Source organism: Gymnoscopelus microlampas (assembly GCF_963454915.1).
Source record: "Gymnoscopelus microlampas genome assembly, chromosome: 17".
NCBI classification, from domain to species: Eukaryota; Metazoa; Chordata; class Actinopteri; order Myctophiformes; family Myctophidae; genus Gymnoscopelus; species Gymnoscopelus microlampas.
The window spans coordinates 44350944-44372947 of NC_139954.1; the positions used below are offsets into that span (position 1 = coordinate 44350944).

Below are 22004 nucleotides of genomic sequence, written 5' to 3' on the forward strand. Positions count from 1 at the left end.
AAATCAGGCTTAGCCCCTTAAGGCCAGGAAGGGAACGCATGTGTGTCATTTTAAGATTTATTTGGCTATTCAAAAATAGAAGATCTACAAGCTCATAGCGCGGCACGAGTGCCGCACTATGAGCTTGTAGATATGCTATTTTTAGAAAAATCGGGAAAATTTGTGCAAATCTTTTATATACATTTTTAACTAAAATCTTTGCTTCTGGGGGTCCCTGAAACTAAATAGTTTTAGATGGGAGGGGGTCCACGGACATTTTGGATTATTTTGGGGGTCCTTGACATGAAAAAACTTGATAATCATTCCATTGATAATATAGCAACATAAGTAAAAACTTTTTTTTTTTTTTACTTTAGGAAAAAAAAATGTTAGGATTTAGAAGACATTAATTTTCTAATTTTCTGGGGGTTTTGTAAAATCCCCAGAAGCAAAGATTTGAGTTAAAATCTTTCACTTTAAAAAAACATATTTACATTCAAACTAAGATTTGCACACATTTTCACTATTTAAAAAAAAAAAATAGCAGATCTACAAGCTCATAGCGAATATAGCCAAAGACATCTTAAAATGACACAGATGCGTTCCTGGTCTTAAAGGGTTAACTCAGCCCACATGTGTGAGGTACAACCAACTGACAAGTTTTGCCACCGGTCTCTATTTATTCCTCAACGTGTCATCGGCATTATTCTTATACACGTATGAGTCAACGCAGCAAACGAGACAGGGGTATGGGAGACATTTGGATTACTCAAGTATTGTACTTAAGTACAATTTTGAGGTACTTTCACTTTACTGGAGTATTTCCAATTGTCTGTACTTTTACTTTTACTCCACTACAATTATTTGAAAACTTTAGTTACTAGTTAGGCCTACTTTGCAAGATATAAATTATTACATTATAAAACATATATTAACCACTTTAGCCCTATGGCATTGCCAATGATTGTGTATTTTCAGACATTTAACCACTTAAACCCTCACTACAGTAGTTAGTAAACTTGACTTTTGGCTCTGTACTTGGTCTGCTCTTTTTCCCTCTACACATTGCTGAGAAATAGCCGATCTACAAGCTCGGGAGCTTGGGAACTAATGTTCCCCCCCAGAATAGGGATACTAGAGTTCAAGCGGTTTATGTAAAGAAAAATAACTACATTTACACTTTAATAGATGTGTGTGGGAGTGGCATTTATATCTACAGAACTAAGGACAATCTTTTCAGTGATCAGGAAAGTCAACCAAAGAACAAGAATTTGGGGCAGGGTCTCCTCGTTGGTCAGTAGGAACACACGGAGGACAAACGAGCACTCATCCAATGTCATTATGACTATGCATGCACCTCATGGTTGCATGCTGCTATGCTAGCACCACAAAGACACAAAAAACTTCAACCTCTCAAAACAAACTAGTCAGACTACTACTAAACCTCACATCTAGGACTCACCTAACCCCTGCTCATTATGCCCAGGCCCGGATTGGCCGTCGGGAGGACCGGGACTATTCCCGGTGGCCTGCCCTCTAGTGGCCTGCCTCAAAAAAAATTATCAGGTCAGGCCAGCCATCCACAGCCAGCGCGGCACTTAAGTGATGCAGCAAAAAAAAATCTCTCCTAAGCTCAGGCCAGGCCAACCACAGTCGATTTCAATTCAATGCAGTCAGTGTTGCTTGCAGCTCAGTGCAGCTGCGGGCCTCCCCCCTACCTTTAACCCCCAAAAAGGCCCCCCTTTTGTAAGGCCCCCCAAAAACAAGGCCCCCCAAAAAAAGGGCCCCCTAAAAAAATCGGCGCGCGCTGCGCGCGCGCAGGGTGGCCTGGGTGGGCGTGTATCTCCCGGCCAGATTTGGAGTCCCACTCCGGCCCTGATTATGCCTATAGGGTGGGATGGCTCAGGGTAGAGGACAGAGTACAGCAACTTGCAATGGGGCTGGTCTTCAAGATACTCTAGGGACCAGTGACCATGTACCTGTCTAACTACTTCAAAAAAGTGAGTGACGCCCCCAGGCACCAGAGAGAGCTTACTCCACTGATCTAATTCCCCTCATATTCGGCACAAACATAATATGTGCAAGAAAAGCCATTGGAATGTTTGGGGGTTTTGGACTAGTTAATAGTGCCCGTGCTTGTTTGTGCTGCATTGTTCTTAGGCGGCTGCAGTTATGAAAAAAAAGCACCTAACCCAAAAAAAATTGCAACAAAACGTTTTTCAACTGTTTTTTGTAGTATTAGGTGTCCTTAATAACATACTAAAAGTTTACCAAAGTTTGACCACTGGAAAGGTGTTATTTTCAAGATGGCGTCCATGACATAATTAAAATAGCCTAACTCCATTATTTATCCTAAACAAATATTATTTGTGTCTAACCCTATGTTTTTGGGGACTAGACATCCATTGGATTTGTCCAAATGGCAGAGAAACAATTAGATCATCGTGAAATCCAATATTTTGTGTGTGACTATTAAAAACCTCTGAAATTGTCACCCGTTTCAAGTTTAACTAAACTAATTATGTAGTAAATTTTACTGGAACAAGGCTTAATATCCTCAAGACAGCTAAACCCAACAAAACTAACTAACCACAACAGTTCCAGAAAGACCCAGAGCCAAAGCGCAGAAAGTCTGGCCGGTCCAACAATGAAGATCAGGCGCAGGCATTCATGAAGGTTTGCGCTTACCTTGAGAATAATGATGAGGAACAGTTGACACTTATACATTTACAGGATAAAATGAAGGAATTTCTGACAAATACAGATTCCGAGCCATTTGTAAAGACCTACCTCAAGACAAAACTAAGAGAAAAATATGGGGACAGTGTACATTTCCAGTGTACCATCCAGTGTACGTCATATGCAGACTTTACCATATACCGTTATGGTAAAGCAACTGTAGTTTTTGATGGTTATAGTGAAGGTCCTTCCATCAAAGACAATACACATCAGCGACGCGGGCAACATGCCCACCCCATCATTAGCTTAGATGCAAAAACTGAGTTTGTGGGAAGAAAGGATGACTTCCTATCCAGATCTTCAAACAAACAAGGACTTATTAATCTTGTGACTGAGGAACTGCAGAAGAAGGGCTGCACGGTTATCAATGCATCAGGGGATGCAGACGTGGACATTGTCAAGGCTGCAATCAAGGCGTCACACCATCAGCCCACGACCTTGATAGGGGAAGATACAGACTTACTCGTTCTACTCCTCTACTATGCTAAGATGGACAATAGAGGCCTCTATTTTCGTTCGGACAAGGCCAAAGTTCCTAAAGTGTATGACATCAGCAAGATGAAAAAAGTCCTGGGTAGTGACTTGTGTTCTCAGTTGCTGTTTATTCATGCCTTCACAGGATGTGATACAACGTCACGCATTTTTAGTGTTGGCAAAAAATCTGCTTTCCAGAAACTTGCGAATGGTGAATCGACCATCCAGACGTGTGCGAATGGGTTTGCACTCCCAAATCAAGCAAAAACTGTCATAGAGGACCTTGGGAGCAAGGCGATGGCAGTCATGTTTGGTGGCAAGCGCTACAATCTTCTTATCAAGAAAAGTGCGTCTGCGAAGGCATTTGTTACCCCAGAACATCTCCCTCCTACAGAGTCCTCAACCAAATATCATTGCCAAAGAGTTTATTACCAGCTTATGGTATGGACTGAAATGGAGAGTGACATGAATCCCGTGGATTGGGGATGGAAATTGGAGGACGATCGGTTTGTGCCAGTTATGACAAATAAAGCTGCTGCCCCGGAAAGCCTCCTACAGATGGTCCACTGTAATTGCAAAACTGCTTGCCGAACACAACGGTGTAGTTGTAGAAGATACGGACTGCCTTGCATGCCTGCTTGTGGATCATGTCAAGTAGAAAATTGTGAGAATCCGCATAATCAACCTTTATGGGAGGAAGAGTGTGAAGTCTAATTGTTAATCTGGTGCAAAAAAAAGTAAAAAAAAAAAAAAAGAAAAAAAAGAAAAGAAAAAAAAAAAGAAAAAGGGGTTAGCAGTACTGAGCCTTCACGTGGCAGCCCTGTTTAGACTAATTTCACAGTACCACACAGTAATAATGCATTTATTCCTCATTGGTATCAAAATAAATCGCCAGAAAGCTTCAACAGAATGTGAATTATAAGTTAAATAAATCACCAATTCTGGGCATTATGTGGAAAAAGGAGAAATGTCCAATTACATTATAAACGTTTCTTCACTTCTATGTATGTACTCCATAAATATGCGTATAATCAGTTGTTTTAATACAAAATTATACTTTAATCACTTCACTATAATTTATATGTGCTCATTTTAATTCTAGATCATCAAAACACGGGGTTAGATACCAACATTACTTGTCTAGGATGAATAATGAAGGAATAATGGTATCTTAAGGATCTGGTGGCGGCCATTTTGAAAATCGGACCTTTCTAGTGGTCCGATTTTGGTAAACTTTTGATATGTTACTAAGTACACCTGATACTACAATAAACCATTGAAAAACCTTTTGTTGCAATTTTTTTTGGGTCAAACCATAACTGCGGCCGCCTATCTGACAGTGAACGACAACACTGTGGAATGAAATGGTGTTTGGTTACAGTATATGGTATCATTCCAACAGGAAGTATCATGCCACACATTATTACTTAGAGAACTTCCCTTTTCCACATACATTTCCTGTTCAGAGCATGCTCCTTCTCGATCATAGCACAGAATGTCTCCAGACGGCTTTGAAACAAAATAAAGCTACTGTAGATGAATTGAAAATGAAAATGTCTACACCAGGGTGCCCTTTGTTTATGGAGAGTTGTGGGAAATCTCCACTGGAATTTGTCCAAAGCGTATATACTGCAAAGAGTCCAAACATGGAGAACCCTGTCTGCAGAATGCAGACAGGGCCTATACTGTACCTCAACTCACTGGGAAGCTTAGAGTAGAAGTTAGAGAGTGAAGAGCGGGAAAGCCCATTAAAACCCGGGAAAGCGTATGTGTCATTTTAGATTTTTGCTATATAGCAACATATGTTTTTCATGAAACTCTTAGGATTTAGAACAGTGGTTCTCAAAAATGGCAGATATACAAGCTCAAAACATTTTCAAATGGGGTCCGCGGCCAAATGCATATCACTTTGGGGGTCCTTGGCACAAAAAGGTTTGAGAACCACAGGCTTAGAGTTTAAGTTAAAGAGTAAAGACTTAAACTTTTGGGCCTGGGTCTTGGTCAGGGGGATAGCGTGTTGATAGACGTCTTGAAGCTGGCCTCAGCCCAGCAGGGGGCTTTATAATTGGCTGGCCCCCGCTGGTTTTGATAGGCGAGCTACCATTCATGCTTCAAAGGATCATTAATTTAACCCAGTCTCGTGGATGCGAGTGAGGCAAATGAAGCACTGTATGTATTAATAATCACACACAAGTGACTTGCCTTTTTCTTTACAACGTGGCCCTCTGATCAGCGCCAAACATCTTAATGATCTAAATGTACGCTGCCAGTAGGCCAAAGCAGTTAAGTTAAATATTTAAACTTTCATTTTATAATGGAAGTCAATGGCTCCGATTGGGCTGAAACCGTGTCCTAATTTGGAGTCATGCATCATAGATATGTCATATATATGACTGATGTCAGAAGAGAAAATGTTGTGTCCCTGGGACCCTAACTTGCAAAAATACATTTGGAATTAGGCAATTAAGCCCCTAGTTAGTTGGGAACATAGCTGATCTACAAGCTCACAACGTGGCAGCTTCCATCAGACATGCTTGTCCGGAGGGTAGTGTGCGATCCTCGCGTAAACATTACAAATATAAATCTAAATATTAGAAAGCTTGGGGGACAGCTACGACGGACGGCGTGTTGTTCGTCACGCCGTCGTTTCAGCGACGGCGGTGCGGCGGACCGAAGAAGCGCACACTTTGGCTTCCAGAGCGTCCCCGAGGCGAAGAAGGCACAGCGAGTGTACGAGGTGTTTGAGAGCGTAGCCCAGAGGTACGACGTGATGAACGACGCCATGAGTCTAGGCGTACACAGACTGTGGAAAGACAGGCTGTTGCGCGTCATGGACCCTCAGCCCGGAGCACGGCTGCTGGACGTGGCCGGGGGCACGGGCGACATCGCCTTCCGTTTCCTGGACTACGTGAGCTCCCAGAAGGACCGCCAGTGGCAGCGGAGGGCACCGCGGTCCGCGCAGACCCCGTCGTGGCGGCGGGACGTCTCCGGCAACTACGCTTCCGAGGAGCGGTCCGGCGAGCCCGGCGGCCGGGAGTCCCGGGCCGTGGTCTGCGACGTCAACAAGGAGATGCTCAAAGTGGGCAAGCGGAAAGCCGACAGCTTGGGCGTCGGCGCCGCCGACTTGTCCTGGGTGGTGGGAGACGCAGAAGAGTTGCCCTTCGACGATGACCAGTTTGACGTGTACACCGTCGCCTTTGGCATTCGCAACGTCACCCACGTGGATCGGGCGCTGCACGAGGCCCTGCGGGTGCTGAAGCGCGGAGGAAGGTTCATGTGCTTAGAGTTCAGCAAAGTGACCAACCCTCTGTTGGCCGGGCTGTATGACGCGTACAGTTTTCAGGTGATCCCGGTGCTGGGGGAGGTGATCGCGGGGGACTGGAAGTCCTACCAGTACCTGGTGGAGAGTATCCGCACGTTCCCCGACCAGGAGGAGTTTAAAGGGATGATTGAGGACGCTGGTTTCTACCGTGTACAATATCACAACCTCACTGGAGGTGTGGTCGCCCTTCATTCTGGCTTCAAACTGTGACACTTTGCATCCACTGCCTCTTTAAACACCAATTTGTTGTTGGCTCTGCGCGGAAGAACGAGAGTCTGTGACGTAAACACAATGCCTTTGTATCCGACTGGAGATCAATTCACAGAGTACATACAAATAAAAATAAACGCAAAAAAGGAGCTTAGAATGTAGGCTACTGGTTCAGTACTTAGCTGTTGTTGAGCGAGTCACTGAAACAGAGATATTTGTGAAAACATTTTAGAACATTTTTAAAAATAGAGATTTACTCGCGACCCATAAACATTGTTTGGGAAACACTGTCATAGATCACTGAAGTCTCAGCAGGACACTTGAAGTCCCAGATCCACAATGGAAGAAGAAGTCAGATTCGAACTCCGGTACTTGCAGCGAGCACGTATACAGTAACTTGTGCAGTGTGGGAGTCAGAGTGACTTGTTGAAAGAAATAAGTCTTCTTACGTGCCACTACTCCCTGCTTAAGAAGTTCTATGTTGGATAGTGTTTCTCAACCTTTTCTGGATTAGGGGCCAACTTGAAAATGACAAAAGCTTTCAGTGTGGTTTCATTGGGTTTAAATATGATATTTAGCAGATAATAGAGACACTTAACAAGGAGCAGTAAAGCTGTCAACTCAAGAGCAGCCAGACGGGCCCGTGTGCCCTCAGGACACATTCAAGGCATCTAAAGTCCATCGTAGAACCTTGTCAGGTACAGTAGTTGTGTTCTCAACATCTTTGCCCCCCGAGTCATCAGTCAGGTTCTGAGACAGCCTTACATAACGTTGCTGTCAGGTGGAAACCTTGTATGTCCAAAACCATTCCTTTTTATTATGTATACTTTTGTTATTATTAATACAATATACAATTGGGATGGTTGTGATCATCAATTCAAATCATCAATTTTGAATTGATGATCAAGATTCAATGCATCCCCTGAGCAAGCAGGCAGGCTCTATTGGCTCAATGGTAAAAGCTCACAACGAGCTTGTAGATCGGCTATTTTCACTTCTGTGTGACACTATTGTGCGGTAAAGTAGTAAACATAAGTAGTTGAAATATGGAGATACAAGTCCGACAGCAGCGATAACCTTATCCAACATGCTGAAACAACAACTGGCATCTCGAGGTGGTTTTGTGCAATGGTGGAAAGTAACTAGATACATTTACTCGAGTTGCTTTTACTTTTACTCCACTCGAGTATTTCCATTTTTCGATACTTCTACTCCAGTACTGTACATCTCGGAGGCAAATATTTTACTTTTTACTCCATATTATACTTTTTACTTCACTACAATTATTTGACTGCTTTAGTCTCTAGTTACTTTGCAGCATTAGAATATTACAAAACATTCATAAACCAAATAAGCCCCATTTTATTCTTTGGCTATTCGAAAATAGCCAACCTGCAAGCTCACACCGTGTCCCATCGTTGCGACTTGCAAGCTATTTATTTTACTTTACTTAAAGCACGCCTTGACCACTTATAGTGACTTATTGTCACATTGTAATATTTATGATTTCTTATAAAAGCATAAGTCAGAGTACTTTAAGTAAAACAAATCGTAATCCTTCTTCCACCACTTGTTTCGTGCAAACAGTGGGGTAGCCTAACTTGTTTTTGAATGTGTCTAAAAGGACTAAGTGTACCCAAGCACAGTAGAACATAACATTTCCCCTATTCAGCAGCCTGTGTGTTGATACTGGACGTTATGCAGTGCTTTGAGATCATCTAGCTCCAGATAGCAGCCCAGCGGTGCCCAGGAGTGCATTAACCTGGCTCATGTGTGTTATCATTTAGCTCGTGTTCTGCAGCAGATTGGAGTCTGCAAAAAAAAACACAGATGTAAGACACATTGAACCACTTGAACCCTAGCGTCCCTGTTCAGGCCATGTCCTAATAAACCATACATGGGCAACTAGCGGCCCGGGGGCCACATGCGGCCCCCACCTTCACTTAATGCGGCCCGCAGGTTAATATTGGATTACTGATATATTATTGATTTCAGCTGTTACAATTCCAAACATGCAAACATGACCCGCTTTAATTACTTCAGTCTATATTAGTAGCTTAATGACTAGTATTACAATTCTATTGTCTTTTTTTATGTCCAATGTATTTGTATTTAAGTTCATAAAGTTAACATAACTAAATGCATTTGAAATAACATAAATATGTTACTTTTCAGGATTCCAATGTGTTTTGAGCTTGTAGATCGGCTATCTTTGCTACTTTAGTGTGACATAGAATGGCGAAAAAGGTTAAACTACGCCGAGACAGTAAATGCAATGAGGCCCTCTGGAGTGAGTGTGGAAATATAGTGGCCCTCTCCATCATCAAAGTTGCCCACCGCTGTAATAGACTAACTTTGAGCAAAAAAATGTCATATCTACAAGCTCACAATGCGCCGCAAGCTTGTAGATCGTCTATTTTTGAATACTAGAGGTCCGGGTTCAGGCCGCCACACGTACGTTGCGACGCCGATTTGACCGATATGCCCATATATGGAGATCTCTGTATATCATATTTTGCCATGCAGGAAATGACAACAAAAGATGTTTTTTTATATATTTTCTTGCGCTATCAAATACTTTGACATGTCCAGTTTATGTGTCCTGTCATCCATTCCGGGAACGGTGAGTTCAGTTGAGCCTCTTTCATTCAGGCGGTTCTCAGGACATCCAAAGCCCAAATTATATACTCTGTCCTTCCGCCCCGGAGCAGCCTCTAGCTTTGAACTGCTGGAGAGCAGGTTTAGTTCCACTTCCATTACCTGTCACTTCCCATTGAGACCCTGTGACTCTGAGGGGAGGTGGGTTTACATGTGTGTGTGCGCGTGGGGGGGGGAGTAATGAGTGGGGGCTTAAGGACAGGGCAAAATGTGTCCAGATGAATGGAGGGCAGATCATAGGGGGTTCACCGGGAACAGGTGACCTTTAATACAACACGTTGGGAACAGAGGAAGCTTTCGAGGGTTGCTGCGTGGACTCTGAAGGGAAAAGAATGGCTTCTGAGGGTTCTTCCGTTTCAGGCGAAATGTCACCGCGTTCAAACAGAGAGGAAACGCACATTGGATTAAATCCTCGGTAGCATTCCTGGCATGATGACAGGCGTCATTGAAGCAAGTTTCTCAGTTTCCTCAAGGACTGTGTGTGATTACTTTTTCCTATGGATGTGAATGTAGATGATCACATTTTTCTTTCTTTCTTTCTTTAGGATTAGGACAAGCTTGGCCAATTGCATTCATTGGAACGCCCAGCCAATTACAGTGGATTCACAGTAATCACAGTACTCCAACCCCAGTATTTTACCTCTGTACCAACTGGGCCCTATAAGAGCTAATTCTTTAAATCCATGACATTATTGGTCTCTTGGTAAATGACAAGAAGTCAGATGCAGCTGTGCTCATTCCTTCAGAGGGCCGTCACCTCTCATCTAAGTGTGTGTGTGTGTGTGTGTGTGTGTGTGTGTGTGTGTGTGTGTGTGTGTGTGTGTGTGTGTGTGTGTGTGTGTGTGTGTGTGCGTGTGCGTGCGCACACACACACCTGTATTACAAACCTGTATTAAGATTATAGGTTAGATTTAGGGGTTAGAGTTATGCCTGATTTATATGTAACTGCGCACTGGTTTCGCACAACAAAAATAGCCGTTCAACGTGTCGAGGCGGCTTCAGGGTTAGGGCTGCGAAATGGCCACAAGTATAGTAATACAAGCGTGTGTGTGTGCGTGCGCGCACGCGTGCACGTGTCCCTGAGAGGTTCCTTTTGACATGAATAAAATACACTGACCCTCAGCTTTAGCTGCTGGAGTGGCACAGAGGAGGAGAAACCTCTTATCTCCATTTGTGGTTTTGTTTTGTTTATTAACGACAATACAGCGTCACACAAAAAGCATCAAAAGTAGCAGATCCACAAGCTCGAAATGCGTTTTGAGCTTGTAGATCTGTTACTTTTGCTACTTTTGAATTTGAATCATGAAAAGTAACCGTTTTTGGACATGTGAGGTTTCCACCCGACAGAGACGATATATAGTCCATACTCTCCACCTCCCCTCCCAGATGAAATATGAATGCTAAGTTAAACATCGTGCATGGGTCACGACGTGCTTGGCCTCGCAGTTGTTCCTGGAACAGAGGGGAGAGGTGCCTGCTGGGGGAGAGGTGGGGGGGAGAGGTGGGGGTGGAAGGGGGGAGAGAGGGGGGGGTTCCATCATGACTAAGCCCGTCTGCGTGGGACGTGTCGGAGCCACAGTTGACAGGCTTTCTTTTTTTTTATGAATCACTTTCACTTCCCGTTACTCATAACCTCATAACCTGGCAATCCACAGCAGATAAGGGGCGTGTGTTATTACACGTTTGTTATTAATGTGTCATGATGGACATTCATCATCACGGTGCTTTAGAGCAGTGCTTCCTAAACTGTTCAGCTCGAGATATACTTACAAAAATACATTATTGAATTGATCACTTAAGACCTATTTAAAAAACAAAAAGAATATCTAGCAAAAATAGCAGATCTACAAGCTCAGTAACAGTATAATGGTCAATATCATGTCAGTGTCATGTCAGTAGCATGGTCAGTATCATGGTCAGTATCATGTCAGTATCATGGTCAGTATCATGGTCAGTATCATGGTCAGTATTATGGTCAGTATCATGTCAGTATCATGGTCAGTATCATGGTCAGTATCATGTCAGTATCATGGTCAGTATCATGTCAATATCATGTCAATATCATGTCAGTATCATGTCAGTATCATGGTCAGTATCATGGTCAGTATCATGTCAATATCATGTCAGTATCATGGTCAGTATCATGTCAGTATCATGTCAATATCATGTCAGTATCATGGTCAGTATCATGTCAGTATCATGGTCAGTATCATGTCAATAACATGTCAATATCATGTCAGTATCATGTCAGTATCATGTCAGTATTGGTCAGTATCATGGTCAGTATCATGTCAGTATCATGGTCAGTATCATGGTCAGTATCATGTCAGTATCATGTCAGTATCATGGTCAGTATCATGGTCAGTATCATCGTCAGTATCATGTCAGTATCATGTCAGTATCATGGTCAGTATCATGGTCAGTATCATGTCAGTATCATGTCAGTATCATGGTCAGTATCATGTCAATATCATGTCAATATCATGTCAATATCATGTCAGTATCATGTCAGTATCATGTCAGTATTGGTCAGTATCATGTCAGTATCATGTCAGTATCATGTCAGTATCATGGTCAGTATCATGTCAGTATCAGCTTGTAGGTCTGATATCGTCACTACTTCTTAAGGATTTTTTATTACATTATATACTAACTGTATTTCTGTAAACGTAAGAAAGGGGATATTTACTCACAACCCATAAAAAAGGTGTCCGCTACACAATTGATGGGTCCCAGCGACCCAGTGCTTGTGCAACTCTGGGTTAGAGTGCTACATTGACCTTGGTTCTTCACTGACTGGCACACAATTCTTTTATCTAGTACAGCACAGTGCATGTTTTGTTGAATTGTAGGACAAACTGACACTTGCTCTTATTTCCTGGGAGGCCCATTCAAACATTTTGACTGCTATCAAAGGGGAGTGGGGGGGGATGAGAAAAACACATTGTACAGAAAACATTCTGCAAGTCATTAGCCGCTGGGAAAGACATCAAAGGAAATGCCGACTCACTCCACCACGCTCCACATACTTTTCTAACTCCCTGGCCTCCATCCATCTGGTGCACTTTTACCGTTTTATCTCAGAAACCTGAGACTGGAGCATTTCCACCATCGAAATGGGAAAGAAATGGCGGGCGCAATTACCTTCTGCTGTGACTCTGACACTGCGACCACATCACAGCCACGATGCCGAGCAAACTTGACGTGTTTCAGGCCACTTCCTCTCTCCTCGCTCGCGCCAACTGTGGTTCGACCAGACTGTGGCCACATCTTTCACCGTTCTAATGTCTTATTATTATGTCCCTGTTCATATCAGATATCGCAGCATCCAAATGACGTGCGTGTGGTGTGTGCTTGTACTATACTTGTGGGGCTCAAAAGCCCTCACAAGTATAGTAGAATTCAGTGGTGGAAAGTAACTTTTACTCAGTACTGTACTTAAGTACAATTTTGAGGTATTTTTTACTTTACTGGAGTATTTCCAATTTTCTGCACTTTTACTTCTACTCCACTACATCTCAGAGGCAAATATTGTACTTTTACTCGACTACAATTATATGAAAACTTTTGTTTAACTAACGTAATACTAGTTACTTTATATATTTTGATTATTACTACAAAAAACACATTAACCACTTCAGCCGTGTATACATTTCGGCCATTTGAAAATAGCCGATCTACGAGCTCACACTGCGTCGCGATGCGACGCAGTGTGAGCTTGCAGATCAGCTATTTTCCAAAGATGTTTATACATTTTAGACATTTGAAAACTTGTGAAATGGGACATTCTGCCTCTACTTTCGGTACTTTAAGTACATTTTGATACCAATACTTTTGTACTTGTACTCAATTAAATGTAGAATTCCGGACTTTTACTTGTAACAGAGTATTTCTACATTGCAGTATTGATACTTTTACTTAGGTCACTTTAAGTAGAATTGGTACTGTATAGTAGAATTTGAGAAATATAAGACATCGTGAGGACAATCTTCCTGATCCTCACAAGAGAAATTGTTGTTTAATGGCAAAGAAACACATTTTCGGGATTAGGATTATACATAATGGAGGTTCGGTTTAGGGGTTGGATTTATAGTCAAATCAGTTGTGTGCCAGTGTCATGCACCAAAAACTATTTTCGGGGTTTAGGGTTAAAATCTCCACCAATTCCTTTTTTTTAATGGCGATCATAAAACCGGCATCCTAAAATGTTGATGTCCTCACAAGTATTGTAATAAGTGTGTGTGTGTGTGTGTGTGTGTGTGTGTGTGTGTGTGTGTGTGTGTGTGTGTGTGTGTGTGTGTGTGTGTGTGTGTGTGTGTGTGTGTGTGTGTGTGTGTGTGTGTGTGTGTGTCTTTTGAGTAATGGGTGACATAGTCTTTGGAGGAATGTATAACACATGGCAGTGTAATGCTGTGGTGACTGATAAAGTGTAAGAGTGTTTATACCAGCGGCCAGACGACTGACAAGAGATTCCGGTTGCGGTGCCGACACACTAAACACTCTGCACCGTCCTCCTGTGTTTATGGAGAATGGCACAATACATCGTAGGCTGGCTGCAATTAACTCTGGCCAAGTGCTTTCAACCACTTTCCAACCTGGCGTCCTCTATTTTGGGCATGTCATTACGAGCGAAAATAATATACAGCGACTGTACCATGGCACGACAACATATTTTCTTTCCTAGCATATAGGGGACCGAAGAGGAGCGTTTGGTTTTGTTACCTCAGCAAAGGCAGGTGCGTCTGGCTGGAGTCTGGGTTCGAATCCGCTGTGGTGCGTCCAACTTTGTCGAGCGTCTATACCAGTGGTTGTCAAACTTTTTTGGCCCGGGCACCCCCGTAAATATTTGTCAGCAGGGAGTGTTGTGCGGAAGGAGTAGGACGGAAGCTCTATGTCCTCCCGGTGGGGGCTCCTCACTGGCAGGTTGAGCCAGTGGGATACAGTGACAGAAATGTGTGCGGGGAGGAATTAATGAATTGGCATAATCGTCTCTGGAAACCTCATATGTCCAAAACGGTTACTTTTCAGGATTCAAATTCAAAAGTTAGCAAATCTACAAGTTCTATCGACGAGCTTGTGGATCTGCCACTTTTGATGCTTTTGTGTGACGCTGTAGAATGATCAAGTAGGGCGTTCATTGACGAAAAAACACAAAATGTTTGAATATTATGGAGATAAGAGGTTTCTGTCCGACAGCGACGATATGACAGTTGAGGATTAAAGCTTTTTTATAAAGCAAAGCAGGTTGAGTCTCGCGAGCAGCGATTAGCGCGCTGTCCGAGTTAGCAGCCGTGGTGGACAGGTGACATACCTGTCCGCTGCATAGAACAGTGGTTCTCAAAGTGGGGTCCGGGGACCCCCAGGGGTCCTTGAGGGAGTTCCAGCTAAATGATAGATACCGGTAGTTAGGAACCAAATGGTCTGTAACTCTGAGAGTGTACAAACACTACAATATAAATGGGGGTCCCAGAGATAGAAATGCCATTAAATGGGGTTCCGTAGCCTATTGCATGTCAAACTGGGGGTCCTTCAAATGAAAAAGGTTGAGAATCACTGCTAGAGCCGTAACAATCTTCTCGTATGGGTCCTTGGCATATATTTTCAAATGGGGGTCCGCGGGCTAATAAGTGTCAATTTGGGGGTCCTTGACATGAAAAAGTTTGAGAACCACTGGTACAGACCAGGGCGTGGCTGCACGACACAAAGTTTGATGCCGATACACAAAAGAAGGTGGACGGCATCGTTCATCACGTGCACAAAAACTGCATTTTGTGCCAGGGACCCCCGCATACAAGATTTGTGTTGTTAAAATGTGCGTTGTGTAGATCGGCAATATTCAAATAGCCAATGTATGTTTATGTTTATTCAGCTTTCAGCATGATCACAGGTTTAAAAAGACAGGACAGGACATTCGGAATAAAGGTATTGCCTATCTAAAAATCTAGAACACAAATCTAAAATCTACTATCATTTAAGAGACTGCACATGTATGGGATTGGTGATTTCTATCTCTCAGTAAGGATCCCCTGGAAGCCCCCCTCCCCCCCTCAAGGACCCCTGGGGGTCCCCAGACCCCATCTTGAGAACCACTCTACTCTATCCTGTTGCACTGGTGTGTGTGTGTGTGTGTGTGTGTGTGTGTGTGTGTGTGTGTGTGTGTGTGTGTGTGTGTGTGTGTGTGTGTGTGTGTGTGTGTGTGTGTGTGTGTGTGTGTGTGTGTGTGTGTGTGTGTGTGTGTGTGTGTGTGTGTGTGTGTTCTGCCCATTAAACCAACGCATTCAACAGAGCTGCAGGCAAACGTGCGTCTTCAATTACGGTGTCAACAGGAGTAGCAGGCAGACCCTGGAATGTGTACCAGCAAGCCCCCAACATGAACACACAGGTCATGGAGACACACACACACACGGACACCCGTTTGAATATACAGTATACTTGTGAGGAGATCAATATTTTATGAATGGCATTTTTAAACAATTTTGGCATTTTTAACCACAAGCCTAAATATCTAATCCTAGTTACTCTTACAAAAGTAAAATACTCAGGTTGTGGTTAGGATAATCCTAACCACAACCTGAGTATTTTACTTTTGTAAGAGTAACTCTCCAAATCATTTTACACCATAAAAGCAAACATTCTTGACCAGGAGAATAGTCCTCACAACAAGGATGTTTGATCTTCTATGGTGCTTCCTATGGTGCTTCCCTGTCATAGTCATTGAGCCACACAAACATGTAACTGGAAGAGTGGGCACCTAGGAAAAGTAGGCTCTACAATTGGCAATTTTTGTCCCCAAAATGTACACAAAAAAATGGTCTTATAAACATGATTTGAACATTCGAAAATTAAGGCCCTAATATCTCTACAATTGCTACAAAACCTGTATAACCACTGTGGGCATAAGAAGTTGAAGGGTAAATCTAGGTCTGATTTGTTTATGATGACATTTGGTCTGACAGTGTGAACACAGTCCCCCCTGCTGGTCACAAAATGAAACGACAGGAGAACATTGTTCACATCACATATGCAAGAGAAACAAGCAGCCAGGTCTGTGAAAATAAGCAACTAGGCTAGGTTTTACCACTTTACATCGGCTATTTGAAAATAGCAGATCTACAAGCTCACAACGTGTCACATCGCCACAAAAAAAAAATGGGGTAAAAAGCACTAGAAAGTATTTTGAATATTTTTTGAAAAAATGTAACACAAATCTTGTATGGGGTCCCTCGCACAAAACATTTTCAGATGGGGGTCCGCGGTCAAATTACATATCAATTTTGGAGGCCTTAACATGGTCTATAGCATTGGTTCTCAAAGTGGGGTCCGAGGACCCCCAGGGGTACTTGAGGGGGTTCCAGGGGGTCCCCAGCTAAATGATGGACAGGGACCAAATGGACCCTTATGGGTCTGTAACTCTGAGAGTGTACAAATGGAACCAAATGGACCCTAACGGGTCCATTTGGTTCCATTTGTACACTCTCAGAGTTAAATTAACATTGATTTTACAATATGAATTGGGGTCCCAGAGACATACATGCCATTACATGGGGGTCCGTAGCCTAATGCATGTCAAACTGGGGGTCCTTGAAATTAAAATGGTTGAAATCACTGCTAGAGAGCCGTAAAAATATTCTCTTATGGGGGTCCCTGGCTTATCTTTTCAAATGGAGGTCTGGGTCTTAAGTGTCTATTTGGGGGTCTATAGACTGGTCTATAGAGACAATTGGCTTAATAACTAGCCTACTCTATGCGTTTTGAGTACAGTATGTTTGTGCTCTTTTGTGGGGGTTTTTTGGTAAATGTTCTTACTTAGATTTTCTTTGAATGTTTGTATTTGTTTTATTATTTGTTCTGCTAAAAGTAAAACTCAAATAAGGTGGATCTTGTATATTCGATATACTTGTTTGTTTTAGCTCCTGCTCATTTGATTTTCCTATTTGTCTCATCTGTTTAAGAAAGTAGGTAGCTGATATATTGCACTTTTACCTTAGTGCTAGGTATACTCTTTAGTTGCTTGTTTTAGTAGAGAATGCACTTAAGTGCATGGTGCATGGTGATTAGTAGTTTTGCTCCCTACCTATGTTGAATGCACTTATTAAGTCGCTTTGGATAAAAGCGTTTGCTAAATGACTGTAATGTAATGTATCATGTGCACTTGAGAAATATATGTAATTCAAAATGAAATGTTGCCTTTTTCTTATGTCCTCAGTTAAGCAAGGGATAATGTGTGAGGAGGGTGACAGGGTGATTATGCATAATCACCCTGAAGGGCTTTAAATTTCAATAATTACACAGCTACTTAATAAATAAATAAATAAATTGACCCAAAGGTAACAACAAAACGAAGTATTTCCTTGCTTACGGCAATGAAAGTAGGCTATTATTTAGTATTGGGATGGGCAGACAAGTTCGCTTCGGAAAACAAATGACAGTAGTCCATAAGATAACGGGAATACTTGCCCCAAAACACACTCGCCCCCATTCTATATACCGCCGATTTGCCTGTGATACCGCCAGATTTGCCCCCGGGCGACTGTGTTTTGGGGCGAGCGTTTTGGTATTCCCCCGTTGTTGCGCCACGGTAAACAAGGAAGTGTAGTGGATCAAATAGAATCACTTGTCGGTTATTGCATCGTCTATTTCTCACTTCAAATGTTTTCAAAAACATTCTTGAGAGGAACGTTTAGTTGTAAATGACATTGTTTGTTTACATGGGTGTCATGTTGGATAAAGCATAAAACCAAGTAGGTTGACATGAGCAGTTGTTCTGAGTCTCTGATTAGACAGCGGTCCGTTATAGAGCTCATCTGTCATTATTATCCTCATTATCCTCATCATTATAATGACCGATCATTGACCAATTAGAATCAAGCATTCAACCAAGCCGTGTAATGAGGAGTCATAATGTCTACTGAAATCCTCTTGAAGGAGAGGTATGAGGCCAGCTTGGTTCTGAGTGGTGCAGGACAGGTGATGCCCTGGGCTACAACCACGGCTACTGGCAGTTTGAGAGAAAAGGGGAGTACGCTGGGGCACCAGCAAGGAGGGAGTTGCAGTAGTCCAGGCAGGAGATGACAAGAGCCTGGATGAGAACCTGCGCTGCCTTCTCATTGAGGAAGGGGCGAATCCTCCTGATGTTGTAGAGGAGGAATCTGCAGGACCGTGTCGTGACTGAGGCGATGTTTGCCGAGAACGACAGTCGGTCGTCCAGGGTCACGCCCAGTTTCCTCACAGTCCGAGTTGTCACCACAGCATTATCAATGGTGATGGCCAGGTCTCGGTGCGGACAGCCCTTCCCCGGAAGGAACATCAGCTCGGTAAAGCAAAGCAAAGTTTGTTGTTTACCCAGGGTGTCGGACTAAGCACGAAGCTTGTTTCCAGCCGGACCCTGCATGGAAGCCTTGCTCAAGGGCTATTCAGCGGTGATTCATGATCGATGTGATGAATTGGGGAATCGAACTAGGGACCTTCCGGTATCAAGGCCGCCCCTCTAACCACTAGGCCACCGCTGCCACAGGGTGGTGGTCTTGTCCAGGTTGAGCTTCAGGTGGTGCGTCGACATCCACTCCGAGATGTCGGCCAGACAAGCAGCAATGCGTGCCTCCACTTGTGTGTCAGAGGGGGGAAATGACAGAATCAGCTGGGTGTCATCGGCATAGCAGTGGTAGTTGAGTTTAACTACACTATTATAGTCTTCATCACTAGTTGAGTTTAACTAAAGAGCTATAGTCGTGTCAAACCAGAAACAGGATCGTGTCAAAGGTTGTGTCAAACCACACACAGGTGAAGTCTCAAATTCAGACAAAATGTGATTTCTGATCCAGATTGAAGTCAGATTAGTTTGATGTCTGAACATGGTTGAGGAATGTGACTCAAATATGATTACAACAAAAAAAAAATCACATCCAGTGTGAAGAGAGTGGTGCCTTTCATGAGTTAATTTCATTAAGCTATTATTAGCCTAAGACTGCTTTCAAATAACTTTATATTGGCAGAAACATCTTTTAAATATTTTAACTCACTTAAGTTACTTTTAAGTACTTAAAGTATGTTTACTCAAATTATAGATCTGTGTGTGTGTGTGTGTGTGTGTGTGTGTGTGTGTGTGTGTGTGTGTGTGTGTGTGTGTGTGTGTGTGTGTGTGTGTGTGTGTGTGTGTGTGTGTGTGTGTGTGTGTGTGTGTGTGTGTGTGTGTGTGTGGGTGGGTGGGTGGGTGGGTGGGTGGGTGCGTGCGTGTGTTCTGCCCATTAAACCAACGCATTCAACAGAGCTGCAGGCACACGTTTGAATATACAGTATACTTGTGAGGAGATCAATATTTTATGAATGGCATTTTTTAACAATTTTGGCATTTTTAACCACAAGCCTAAATGTCTAATCCTAGTTACTCTTATAAAAGTAAAATACTCAGGTTGTGGTTAGGATAATCCTATAAGTATAACCACTGTGGGCATAAGAAGTTGAAGGGTACATTTTGGTCTGATTTGTTTATGATGACATTTGGTCTGACAGTGTGAACACAGTTCCCCCTGCTGGTCACAAAATGAAACGACAGGAGAACATTTTTCACATCTGCAAGAGAAACAAGCAGCCAGGTCTGTGAAAATAAGCAACTAGGCTAGGTTTTACCACTTTACACCGGCTATTTGAAAATAGCAGATCTACAAGCTCACAACGTGTCACATCGCCACAAAAAAAAATTGGGGTAAAAAGCACTAGAAAGTAGTTTGAATAGTTTTTGAAAAAATGTAACACAAATCTTGTATGGGGTCCCTCGCACAAAACATTTTCAGATGGGGGTCCGCGGTCAAATTACATATCAATTTGGGAGGCCTTAACATGGTCTATAGCATTGGTTCTCAAAGTGGGGTCCGAGGACCCCCAGGGGTACTTGAGGGGGTTCCAGGGGGTCCCCAGCTAAATGATGGACAGGGACCAAATGACCCCTTATGGGTCTGTAACTCTGAGAGTGTACAAATGGAACCAAATGGACCCGTTAGGGTCCATTTGGTTCCATTTGTACACTCTCAGAGTTAAATTAACATTGATTTTACAATATGAATTGGGGTCCCAGAGACATACATGCCATTACATGGGGGTCCGTAGCCTAATGCATGTCAAACTGGGAGTCCTTGAAATTAAAATGGTTGAAATCACTGCTAGAGAGCCGTAAAAATATTCTCTTATGGGGGTCCCTGGCTTATCTTTTCAGATGGAGGTCTGTGGTCTTAAGTGTCTATTTGGGGGTCCTTGGCACGAAAAAGTTTGAGAACCACTGGTCTATAGAGACAATTGGCTTAATACCTAGCCTACGCTACGCGTTTTGAGTACAGTATTGTTGTGCTCTCATATATACAGTGGTGGAAAGTAACTAAGTACATTTACTTAAGTACTATACTTAAGTAGCATTTTGAGGTATTTGTAGTTTACTTGAGTATTTCCAATTTCCAGTACTTTTACTTCTACTCCACTACATCTCAGAGGCAAATATTGTACTTTTACTCCACTACATTTACTTGAAAACTTTAGTTACTAGTTACTTTTCAGATGTAAATTATTACATTATAAAACACACACTCACCACTTTAAACCTATTTTAAACCTAGGCTATTTGAAAATAGCAGATCTACAAGCTCACAACGAGTCGCGCGTTGTGAGCTTGTAGATCTGCTATTTTCAAATATTTAGTACTTTTGGTACTTTAAGTACATTTTGATGCCAATACTTTTGTACTTTTACTCAAGTACATTTTTAATTCTGGACTTTTACTTGTAACTGAGTATTTTTATATTGCCGTATTGGTACTTTTACTTAAGTAAAGAATTTGAGTACTTTTTCCACCACTGCATATATAATAATATATATTTGTATATTGTTGTGATTTTTTTGTGCGTTTTTTTTTGTAAATGTTCTTACTTTGATTTTCTTTGAATGTTTGTATTTGTTTTATTATTTGTTCTGCTAAAAGTAAAACTCAAATAAGGTGGATCTTGTATATTAATTCGATACACTTGTTTGTTTTAGCTCCTGCTCATTTGATTTTCCTACTTGTCTCATCTGTTTAAAAAAGTAGGTAGCTGATATATTGCACTCTTACCTTAGCGCTAGGTATACTCTTAGTTGCTTGTTTTAGAAGAGAATGCACTTAAGTGCATGGTGCATGGTGATTAGTAGTTTTGCTCCCTACCTATGTTGAATGCACTTATTAAGTCGCTTTGGATAAAACCGTCTGCTAAATGACCGTAATGTAAATGGTAAATGGTGCATTTATATAGCGCTTCTATCCGAAGCGCTTTACATTGATTGTGCCATTAACCCATTCACACACACATTCATTAAGGGTTCAGCTTCTTGCTCAAGGACACTTCGACACTAACTCTAGGGGAGCGCCCCAGCCCGGGATCGAACTGGGAACCTTGCGGTTTACCAGTTCACTCTACCCGGCCACTCTACCCCTGAGCCACTGCCCCCCCTACCCCTGAGCCACTGCCCCCCCCTATTGTAATGTAATGTAATGTATCATTTGGACTTGAAAAATATATAATTCAAAATGAAATGTTGCCTTTTTCTTATGTCCTCAGTTAAGCAAGGGATAATGTATGAGGAGGGTGACAGGGTGATTATG

The 22004-nt window shown here is 42.5% G+C and overlaps 1 protein-coding gene across 1 annotated transcript; it reads left to right on the top strand.

The window, feature by feature from the left end:
• Nucleotides 1-5845: 5845 nt before the first annotated feature.
• On the top strand, nt 5846-6724 carry LOC311064733 (2-methoxy-6-polyprenyl-1,4-benzoquinol methylase, mitochondrial-like; the record flags this gene model as incomplete). Its single annotated transcript, XM_084084661.1, has 1 exon — nt 5846-6724. Exon 1 carries the CDS (start codon nt 5963-5965, stop codon nt 6722-6724), a length of 762 nt encoding a protein of 253 aa, XP_083940787.1. The 5' UTR covers nt 5846-5962.
• Nucleotides 6725-22004: the final 15280 nt, after the last annotated feature.